The following is a 10,838-nucleotide window of genomic DNA, read 5'->3' as shown; positions in this document are numbered from 1 at the left end:
ATCTCTGTAACCTCCTCCAGCCCCCCTACACCCCCTCCCTATCTCTGTAACCCCCTCCAGCCCCTACACCCCTCCCTATCTCTGTAACCTCCTCCAGCCCCTACACCCCCTCCCTATCTCTGTAACTTCCTCCAGCCCCTACACCCCCTCCTATCTCTGTAACCCCCTCCAGCCCTACACCCCCTCCCTATCTCTGTAACTTCCTCCAGCCCCCTACACCCCCCTCCCTATCTCTGTAACTTCCTCCAGCCCCCTACACCCCCTCCCCTATCTCTGTAACCCCCTCCAGCCCCCTACACCCCCCTCCCTATCTCTGTAACCCCCTCCAGCCCCTACACCCCCTCCCTATCTCTGTAACTTCTCCAGCCCCCTACACCCCCCTCCCTATCTCTGTAACTTCCTCCAGCCCCTACACCCCCTCCCTATCTCTGTAACTTCCTCCAGCCCCCTACACCCCCTCCCTATCTCTGTAACCCCCTCCAGCCCCTACACCCCTTCCCTAGTTGAGGGGGACCGTGTGGACCCTGTGCGGTGTCGAGAGAGGCGCTGGGAGGCTGTGCTATTTCGAGGCACACCGCCACTCCACCCCCACCCCCCTCACCTTTCTCCAGGTACTCCTCGAGTCCTCTCCGCCGGGTATCCAGTTGTTGCTCGGACAGGGTGAAAGGCCACTTCCCCGGTGGCCGAGGGAAGCCGAAATCCGGAAATTCCCGTTTCAGGTTCTGGTGCAGGACGGCAAACTCACGGTAACGCTTAGAGCACAGCTGTCTGCCAGCCAGGGAGATGTATACACCTGGGAAAGCAAACACAGGGCAGCCAGGTCAGGGGGCACGCAACGCAGCGCCCGCGCACGCCAGCATGGGCACCCGTATCACATATACCCTAGAGAGGCAGAGAGACAGAGAGGTGGGGGGAGGGTGGTGGCCGGCTGGAGTGAGAGGGAGAGCAGTGGAGGCGGAGGTGGGGGGGGGCGGGGGGAAGGTGAGGGGAAAGAGCCAGATGCAGGAGAGGGGGCGGAGGAGGGAGGGCAAGGGGGGCACGAGGGGACAAGGGGGGAGGGGGCGCGGTGGAGGCCGAGGGGGGATGGCGGGAGGTGGGGCCGAGGCGGGGGATGGGGGGTGGAAGAGACCGAGGGGGGGAGGCCGAAGAGGGGGGAACGGGGAAAACGGGAGGCCGAGGGAGGAATGGGGGGGGGGAAACGGGAGGCCGAGAGGCCGAGGGGGTGGGGGGGGGGGGAGGCCGAAGAGGGGGGAACGGGGAGGGGGGAACGGGAGGCTGAGGGGGAATGGGGAGGGGGGGAACGGGAGGCTGAGGGGGGACGGGGGGGGGAAATGGGAGGCTGAGGAGGGAACGGAGGGGGGGAACGGGAGGCCGAGGAGGGACAGGGGCCAAGGGGGGGGGGTGGTGGCCGGTGTTTGGGGGGGGGAGTGCCCGGGGTTTGGGGGTGCGGGCCAGGGTTTGGGGTGGGGGGGTGGCCGGGGTTGTGGGGGGCGGTGGCCAAGGGGTGGGTCAGATCACTGAAGGGGGCCGGGGCAGCGAGCGAGATGGGGGGGGGGGCAGAGGGCTAGAGAGGACGGGACAGAAAGAGAGGTGGGTGATAGGGAGGGAGGGAGAGATGGAGCGAGACAGAGAGAGAGAGAGACAGACAGAGAGGGTCCGAATGGCCTGCCCCATACTGGGAAAGTGCGGCGCCCGATCACTCACCACGAATTTCTCTCCGTTCTGCTCGATGTGTTTGTAGCTGGGGATGGAGATGGGGATGGCCTGCTTCTCTGAGTTAATCGTAAAAGGACTGCCCCGAGGAATCGTCGCTGGGATCCAGGCTTTCCACTTCATGAGGGGGCACCGACAGCACGGTGAGTAACAACTCCCGGTCCCCTGTCCGAATCAGGTCCACCACCTGTTTGTGTGTAGCCCCCTCGACATTCACCGCGTTCCTGAGACGGGGGGGGAGGGGGAATGAATAGATACAGTCACTCCTACTGCCAAATCAGCCTTGCACCATCAGTACACACACATCTCCCGGGAAACCCGCGGAGAGTAACTCCCCTCAAAGCCGGTCCACCATCTACAAGGGTACAAGTTTCCCATGGCCAATCACCTAACCCTTTCAATACTAAGGGGCAATTTAGCATGGCTGATCCCCCTAATCTGCACATTTTTCATCACCAAGGGCAGCAACACCACAGGGGGGTCAGTTACCCAATTCTCCATCATCAGGAACAGGAGCAATGCCACTAGGGGGGTCAGTTAACCCAATTCCACATCAGGAACAGGAGCAAAGCCACAGGGGGGGGGGGTCAGTTAACCCAATTCCTCATCATCAGGAATAGGAGCAACGCCACAGTGGGGTCAGTTAACCCAATTCTCCATCATCAGGAACAGGAGCATCGCCACAGTGGGTCAGTTAACCCGATTCCCCATCATCAGGAACAGGAGCAATGCCACAGGGGGGTCAGTTAACCCAATTCCCATCATCAGGAACAGGAGCAATGCCACGGACTGGTCAGGTGGGCGGAGCTGGCGTTCAGTGGGCGGGGCGGGGAATCAGGGGGCGGGGTCAGCTCCATGGGCGTGGCTGTCGGCTCTGCGCGCGTGAAGGATAAAGGCGAGAGGGCGGGGCTGGCTGACTGATGCTGGGAGCGGGTTTGGAGACCGGCTGGGCTGTCGCTCAGGAGGCGGGGCTGGGTGCCATTGGGTGGAGCTGTCGCACAGAGGCGGGTGGGGCTGGACTTCGGTGGGCGGGGGTTTTCACTGTGGCCGTGGTCATCTCTGGACGGCGCTCGCGCTCGGTGGGAGGGGCTGGAGGACCAGCCGTGTGGTCTCTCAGGGATGGGCGGGACCGCGGCTGTGGGCGGGGCCGTCACTGTGGGCGGGGTCATCTCTCTGCCGGCGCTCGGTGGGTGGGGCTAGAGGACCAGCCGAACTGTCGCTCAGGGTGGGCGGGGCTGGAGGACCAGCCGTGTTGTCTCTCAGGGATAGGCGGGGCCGCGGGCTCGGTGGGCCGGGTCGTCACTCAGTGGGCGGGGTCATCTCTCTGGTCGGCGCTTGGTGGGCGGGGCTGGAGGACCAGCCAGGTTATCTCTCACGGATGGGCGGGGTCACACATCTGGCTGGCGCCCGGTGGGGCGGGGCTGGAGGACCAGCCGCCCTGACGCTCAGGGGTGGGCGGGGCTAGAGGACAAGCCGGGTTCGTCTCTCAGGGATGGGCGGGGGCACGTGGGGCGGGGTTGTCACTCAGTGGGCGGGGTCACATGCCTGGCCGGCGCTTGGTGGGCGGGGCTGGAGGACCAGCCCGCGCCGTCGCTCGGGGTGGGCGGGGCTGGAGGACCAGCCCGGGCCGTCGCTCCCCGGGCCCCGCCGCCCGCCCTCTCCCCTCACTCACACAGCCAGGATGCGGTCTCCTCTCCGGACGCCGGCCCGCTCGGCCGCTCCGCCCGCCAGCACGGCGCTGACATGCTGCAGCGGCGCGTACAGCTGGCCCTGGATGCTGCGCAGCTGCCCGCCCTCGCTCACTTGGCCGCGCACGTTGAAGCCGTAGCCGCTTTCCGACTTGAGGATGCGGACGGTGCGCGGGCCGCCCGGCTCCCGCTCGGGCTCCTCCGCCATCTTCCCGCGGCGGCCTGAGGGGGGCACGGGCGGAGGGGAAGGGCGGGGGGTGGCGGGGGGGGGGGGAAGGAGACCGGGCCGGGCCGCGGCGCCCGCCGGGAAGTGTAGTTCCTCCCGCCGTGGCCGCCATGGCTGCGGGGCGGGGCGCGGACTACAACTCCCAGGGACCCCCGCGCGGCCGGAAGGCGCGGTGCCCGCCGGGAGGTGTAGTCTGCCGTTGGCCGCGGCTCCGGCCGGAAGTGCGGACTACAGCCCCCACAATGCGGCGCGCGGTGGCCGGGACCCAACCCCCCCCCTCCCAGGGCATGCCGGGAAGCCTCTTGCCTCCTCCAGCGTACCCACCGGTTGCCCTTGGCAACCAGTGCTCCCGCCACCTTCAGGGTCGCAGGTTCGAATCCCAGCCCCGCCACCGAAAAGAAAAATTCACATTTAATTTGTAAAATGTGGAATTGACATTTGGGCACAGTTATTACAAACCTGGGCACCGTAACGGTGTCTGTGGTGGCACCGTGGGTTAGCACCACTGCCTCACGGAGCCAGGGACCCGGGTTCGATTCCCGGCTTGGGTCACTGTCTGTGCGGAGTTTGCACGGTGGTGAGTGTCTGGAACGAGCTGCCAGAGGTAGTAGTAGAGGCGGGTAAAATTTTATCTAAGCATTTAGATAGTTGCATGGGTACGATGGGTATAGCGGGATATGGGGCCAAATGCGGGCAATTGGGATTAGCTTAGGGGTTTGCTAAAAAATAAAAGGGTGGCATGGACAAGTTGGGCCGAAGGGCCTGTTTCCATGCTGTAAACCTCTATGACTCTGCTAGCAATAGTAGGAAGACAGATTATTGCTTTAGTGGGTGCAAATTGAGAGGGATGGAGACCTTGGTGTCCTCGTGCATCAGTCTGGTATCCGCTAAATGTATTGTCAAGAAAGGCTGTCCTGATTGGGCCTGGTAACAGCAGGAACAAGAATTTAACAAGGACCGCTAAGATGGGACCTGGCCAGCAACGGAGGGAGGGAGAGGGTGGACCAGCCTAGCAAAAGCAGTAGCAACCATTCAAAGGCACTGATGAAATGTGAGCTTTCCCAGCAAGGGGATTAGCAGGCACCCAGACAGATCATCTGGAAACAGCTTACCTAGATGACTGAGAGCTCGGTGGGGGGATAGCAGATGCTAATTTTGAGGGTCGCGGAATGCGACAGATGCCCGAATACAGGCAGGGGAGAATCCTACAGCAGCCGGGGTGTAATCGCAGGAGCAGGCAGGCCGGTTTAACATCTCACAGCCAAGAGGCCATGTTAATATCGGTGGTGCTTTAAGAGGGCAGATGGTGCAATGTGTGTGTCCGAGAGAGCTCATGAGAGAGAGCACGTCACTCCCTCGCCACTGACCCTCCCACAGTGCGGCGCTCCCTCGGCACTGATCCTCCCACAGCTCCCCGTCGGGAGAACCAATTTAGAAACCAAGAAAGGGGAAGTGAATCTTGAGACGGCTGCACCCTCTTCCTGAATTTGACCCTAATTCCTGGAAGTCCGAGCCGCTGTTTGGGTGAAAGGTTGGGTTTAATTCCAGAGAAACGGCCAGTTCGTTCTTCAGAAACTTCACGGCGTGACTGCGGCAGAGTGAGAGAGATGGACGAGAAGGTGGGTAGGCATGTACAGCTAACCATATTGTGTGTGTGTGTGCGCAGCGCAGAGTGGTAACTCTCTGCTCTTTCACTGATAGGAGGGGAAGTTGCATGGGATCAGAGGTGAGCTGGCGAGGTGGGTACTAAACTGGCTCGGTCACAGAGGGGAGCAGCGGAAGGGTGCAATCCTGAGTGGAGGGCTGTGACAAGTGATGTTCCTCAGGGATCAGTGCTGGGAACCTTTGCTGTTTGTGATATATATTAATGATTTGGAGGAAAATGTAACTGGTTTGATTAGTAAGTTTGCGGATAGCGATGGGGACCATCAGCAGGGTACAGATCAGTTGGAGACTTGGGCAGAGAGGTGGCAGATGGAGTTTTAATCCAGAGAGATGTGAGATAATGCATTTTGGAAGGTCTAAAACAGATCGGAAACATACAGTAAATGGCAGAACCCTTAAGACTATTGATAGGCAGAGGGACCTGGGTGTACAGATACACGGGTCACTTAAAGGTGCAACGCAGGTGGAGAAGGTAGATTTTGGTTTGATTTTGATTTGATTTATTATTGTCACATGTATTGGGATACAGTGAAAAGTATTGTTTCTTGTGCACTATACAGACAAAGCATACCATTCATAGAGTCCGTAGATTTGATTTATTATTGTCACGTGTATTGGGATACAGTGAAAAGTATTGTTTCTTGCACTCCATAGACAAAGCATACCGTTCATAGAGAACGAGAGTGCAGAATGTAGTGTTACAGTCAGAAAGATCAACATGGGGGGTCCTTGATTATGCTGGCTGCTTTTCCCCAAGGCAGCGGGAAGCGTAGACAGAGTCAAGAAGGCATACGGCAATGCCTGCCTTCATCGGCCAAGGGCACTGAGTTTAAACATTGGGCAAGTCATGTTGCAGCTTTATAGAACCTTAGTGAGGCCGCACTTGGGAACATAGTGTTCAATTCTGGTCGCCCACACTACCAGAAGGATGTGGAGAAGGAGGCTTTGGAGAGGGTTACAGAAAAGATTTACCAGGATGTTGCCCCTGGTATGGAGGGCATTAGCTATGAGGAGAGGTTGGAGAAACTTGGTTTGTTCTCACTGGAGGTTGAGGGGGGAGATCTGATAGAAATCTACAAGATTATGAGGGACAGAGTGGATAGTCAGAAGCTTTTTCCCTGAGTCAAGTACTCAGGGACATGGGTTTAAGGTGAGTGGGGAAAAGTTTAGAAGAGATGTGCGAGGCAAGGTTTTTACACAGAGGGTGGTGAGTGTCTGGGGTGTGCTGCCCGGGGAGGTACGATAGCAACATTTAAGCAGCAACTGGACAAATCCATGAATAGGATGGGAATGGGAGGGTACGGACTCTGTAAGTGGGTATGGTTTTAGTTTAGGCATCATGGTTGGTGCAGGTTCGGAGGGGCCGAAGGGCCTGTTCCTGTGCTGTACTGTCCTGTGTATATTGTGTGTTGTTTTGTGCCTCCCTCTCTGTCGGCATCTAACGCACTGGCTAACATGGTTTAATAGCTTCTCTACTTGCAAAGCTGCTGCGATACTATCACCTGCCCCCTCTCTCGCACCCTCAGAATCTCCTCCTGTGCCTGATTTTCCAAGTTGAAATTAAATATTAACCCTAGCCCACGTTGCTCGAGGTGGGTATGGAAATTCATGTAGCAAGGCACAGGGTCAGATAGTTACTGATTGCCAAGCTCTCGTCACCGATCAGCCACCTTTCTTTTCAGAACGCTCCGAAAGCCCAGCGAGGGGATATTCTGGAGAGACGTGATGGGCTGACTCATCACTGGGGTGTGTACACAGGAAGCAGCGTGATACACAAGGTTCCAGGTGAGATTTTATCAGTTATCTCCACTGCTGCCTCACGGCACCAGGTTCAAATCCTGGCCTCGGGTCACTGTCTGTGTGGAGTCTGCAAGTTCTCCCCGTGTTTGCATGGGTTTCCTCCCACAGTCCAAAAGATGTGCAGGTTAGGGTGGATTGGCCGTGCTAAATTGTCCCTTAGTGTCCAAAGATGTGTAGGTTAGGGTGGATTGGCCGTGCTAAATTGCCCCTTAGTGTCCAAAGATGTGTAGGTTAGGGTGGATTGGCCGTGCTAAATTGCCCCTTAGTGTCCAAAGATGTGTAGGTTAGGGTGGATTGGCCGTGCTAAATTGTCCCTTAGTGTCCAAAGATGTGTAGGTTAGGGTGGATTGGCCGTGCTAAATTGTCCCTCAGTGTCCAAAGATGTGCAGGTTAGGTGGATTGGCCATGTTAAACGCTTACAGGGATAGGGCCTGGGTTGGGTGCTGTTTGAGGGAGTTGGGTGAAGATTTGACGGGCTGAATGGCCTTTCTCTGCACTCTAGTGCATTCTACCTCGGTTCGAGGAGAGTTTTCCAAGGGAGGGCCAGAGAGGGCGAGTCATTTGTAATCGGAGCGCAAAGAGGGGCTTGCGTAGACAGCTGCGGGATCTCCCTGTGCACTAACCCCTCTGCAGGAGGGGCACTCCGGCAGTGGGAAGCAGAGAGCCCGGCTCAGGGCTGGTCCCGATGGCGGGGAATAATCGAGTCTTCTCTCTCCCGGTTTGCAGAGGGACAGTCTTCATCCAAAATAGCCTCGGGCAAGTCCTTGCCCGGTGCGGTGAGGGAGGATGACCTCAAGACCTTCTCCGCTGGTCGCAAAGTGGTGGCGCATAAGAGCGCGTTGCCCGCGGACGAGGTGGTCGCTCAGGCGAAGGCGAAACTCGGGCCCGCCACCTACAACCTCTTCGATGACAACTGCGAGCACTTTGCGACCTCAGCAGCGGGCAATCGCAGATCCACTCAGGTAAAGCCACGAATCCACTCCCATCCACCGTGTGTGTGTGTGTGAGACGACCAGCTATCACCGTCAGCTGCCTGTCGCGCCTCCTCGCCACGTCCCCTCCCCCGGTACGGTGCACGAGAGCACAGAAACAGGCCCCCAATTCTGCCGCGCGTAACACCAAACTAAACTGAGGAGCACAGCGGGGTTAGCGCTGCTGCCTCACGGGACCCGGCTTCGATTCCCGGCCTTGGGGGGTACGCTGTCTGTGCGGAGTCTGCACGTTCTCCCCGTGTCTGCGTGGGTTTCCTCCCACAGTCCGAAAGGTAGAACAGTACAGGCCCTATGGCCCCTCGATGTTGTGCCGAGCTGTGTCCGAACCCAAGATCGGTATATCCCACTCCCTATCATTCTGGAGTGCTCCATGTGCCTATCCCAATAACCGCTGGAAAGTTCCTAAAGTGTCCGACTATCACAGCAGGCAGTGCATTCCACGCCCCAAATGATGTGTGGATTGGCCGTGCTAAATTGTCCCTTAGTGTCCAAAGATGTGTAGGTTAGGGTGGATTGGCCGTGCTAAATTGCCCCTTAGTGTCCAAAGATGTGTAGGTTAGGGTGGATTGGCCGTGCTAAATTGCCCCTTAGTGTCCAAAGATGTGTAGGTTAGGGTGGATTGGCCGTGCTAAATTGTCCCTTAGTGTCCAAAGATGTGTAGGTTAGGGTGGATTGGCCGTGCTAAATTGTCCCTTAGTGTCCAAAGATGTGTAGGTTAGGGTGGATTGGCCGTGCTAAATTGCCCCTTAGTGTCCAAAGATGTGTAGGTTAGGGTGGATTGGCCGTGCTAAATTGCCCCTTAGTGTCCAAAGATGTGTAGGTTAGGGTGGATTGGCCGTGCTAAATTGTCCCTTAGTGTCCAAAGATGTGTAGGTTAGGGTGGATTGGCCGTGCTAAATTGCCCCTTAGTGTCCAAAGATGTGTAGGTTAGGGTGGATTGGCTATGCTAAATTTACAATTTACAATGTAACATGGCCAATCCCCCTAACCTGCACATCTTTGAACACTAAGGGGTAATAATGTGGCTCAGTGTCCGCCCTAATGAGGCATCTTGTCAACGATTTTGATCAGGATGTGGGGGAGTTGGAAACCTCAGTCTGTGGAAACTCAGCATCTTTCTTTATCTCTGGCAGGTAGACAAAGCGAAACGGACGGCAAAGACCGTCCTCGACTACGCCAGAGAGGATCAAAACTTCTGAAGCCGCCAGAAGCCGTTCTCACGGAGAGAATCGGTGATGAAATCTCAGTCAGGGCGTTTGATAAAACCTCTCCTCTGTGCTGCCTGCTCTGCTCGAATCAGTATTCTGTAAACTGTCTGTGCCTTTATATATCCTGTTCCTGAACAGAACTCTCCACTCACCTGACGAAGGAGCAGTGCTCCGAAAGCTTGTGGCATTCACTATCAAATAAACCTGTGGGACTTCTCATTGCGTTCACCCCAGTCCAACACCGGCATCTCCACATCTTACTTTGCTCTGGTGCAGACTTTGTATAAATCTTCCATAAAACAACTAGAGTCATACTGTCTACTCGCACACACACTCGCCCTCTCCCACTCGCCCGCAACCTCTCCCTCCCCTTCCCCCTCCCACGCTCCCCTGCCTCCCCCCTTCTCCCCTCCCACCCCTCCTTTCCCACCCCCCCCGTCCTCCCCCCCTACTCCCCCCCTCGTCTTCTCCTCCCCCCCCTACTCCCCCCCTCGTCCTCTCCCCCCCCACTTCATTTACAAAATAGTGGTTGGAACGTGAGTCTTTACAGGTAATCAGACAATGTGAGTGGAGAGAGGGTTAAGTATTCTCTCCAGACAGGACAGTCAGTGAGATTTTGCAAGGTCGTGGGGGGTGTTTACAGATAGTGAACCCAAGAACCCAGCTGAGGCCATCCTCGTGTGTGGAACTTGGCTGTCAGTCTCTGCTCAGCGACTCTGCGCTGTTGTGAAGACCGCTGTGGAGAACGGTTGGAGTTTGTGTCTTTATATGCCCTGTTTGTGAACAGAACTCCCCCCCCCCACCTGATGAAGGGACAGCGCTCCGAAAGCTAGTGGCTTCTGCTACCAAGTAAACCCGTTGGACTTTAACCTGGTGTTGTGAGATTTGTGTGTTTACCCCAATCCAATCCAAACCTTCCCCATTTTAGTCTTAGGGACGTACAGCTCTTGAAGTTCATCCATGCGTTCTGCCATTGCCTATCCCTCAAGTAGCCTTTGCCAGCCTATCCTAGCCAAAAGGCGTACGGTGTGTTAGCTTTTATTGGGAGAGGGATTGAATTTCAGAGCCATGAGGTCATGTTGCAACTGTACAGAACTCTGGTGTGGCCGCACTTGGAGTATTGCGTACGGTTCTGGTCACCGCATTATAAGAAAGATGTGGAAGCATTGGAAAGGGTGCGGAGGAGGTTTACCAGGATGTTGCCTGGTATGGTGGGAAGGTCTTATGAGGAAAGGCTGAGGGACTTGAGGTTATTTTCATTGGAGAGAAGGAGGTTAAGAGGTGACCTAATTGAGGCATACAAGATGATCAGAGGGTTAGATAGGGTGGACAGTGAGAGCCTTTTTCCTCGGATGGTGATGGCTAACACGAGGGGACATAGCTTTAAATTGAGGGGTGGTAATTATAGACGGATGTCAGAGGTAGGTTCTTTACTCAGAGGGGAGTAAGGGCGTGGAATGCCCTGCCTGCAGCAGTTGTGGACTCGCCAACTTTAAGGGCGTTCGAATGGTCAGTGGATAGGCATATGGATAACATTGGAATAGTT

The 10,838-nt window shown here is 56.8% G+C and overlaps 2 protein-coding genes across 2 annotated transcripts; one reads left to right on the top strand and one right to left on the bottom strand.

Annotated features, from left to right (window-relative positions):
* Nucleotides 1–601: 601 nt before the first annotated feature.
* Nucleotides 602–3,638, bottom strand: LOC145339902 (sorting nexin-27-like; the record flags this gene model as incomplete). The annotated part of the gene is given in 4 exon segments (XM_080184441.1): nt 602–793; nt 1,701–1,779; nt 1,781–1,937; nt 3,386–3,638. Coding segments are annotated over 4 exon segments (652 nt in total), but the record flags the coding sequence as incomplete, so codon positions are not given.
* An 84-nt stretch (nt 3,639–3,722) lies between these two features.
* LOC145339899 (phospholipase A and acyltransferase 1-like) lies at nt 3,723–9,507 on the top strand. The gene is made up of 4 exons (XM_080184438.1): nt 3,723–5,246; nt 6,975–7,077; nt 7,819–8,054; nt 9,218–9,507. Exons 1-4 carry the CDS (start codon nt 5,235–5,237, stop codon nt 9,281–9,283), a joined length of 417 nt encoding a protein of 138 aa, XP_080040564.1. The 5' UTR covers nt 3,723–5,234; the 3' UTR covers nt 9,284–9,507.
* Nucleotides 9,508–10,838: the final 1,331 nt, after the last annotated feature.

The sequence above is a fragment of the Carcharhinus amblyrhynchos genome, unplaced genomic scaffold (assembly GCF_965287045.1).
Source record: "Carcharhinus amblyrhynchos unplaced genomic scaffold, sCarAmb.v2.hapA scaffold_732, whole genome shotgun sequence".
Taxonomy (NCBI): Eukaryota; Metazoa; Chordata; class Chondrichthyes; order Carcharhiniformes; family Carcharhinidae; genus Carcharhinus; species Carcharhinus amblyrhynchos.
The sequence above is the reverse complement of the archived record's forward strand: the minus strand, read 5'-3'. Positions and strand labels throughout refer to the sequence as shown.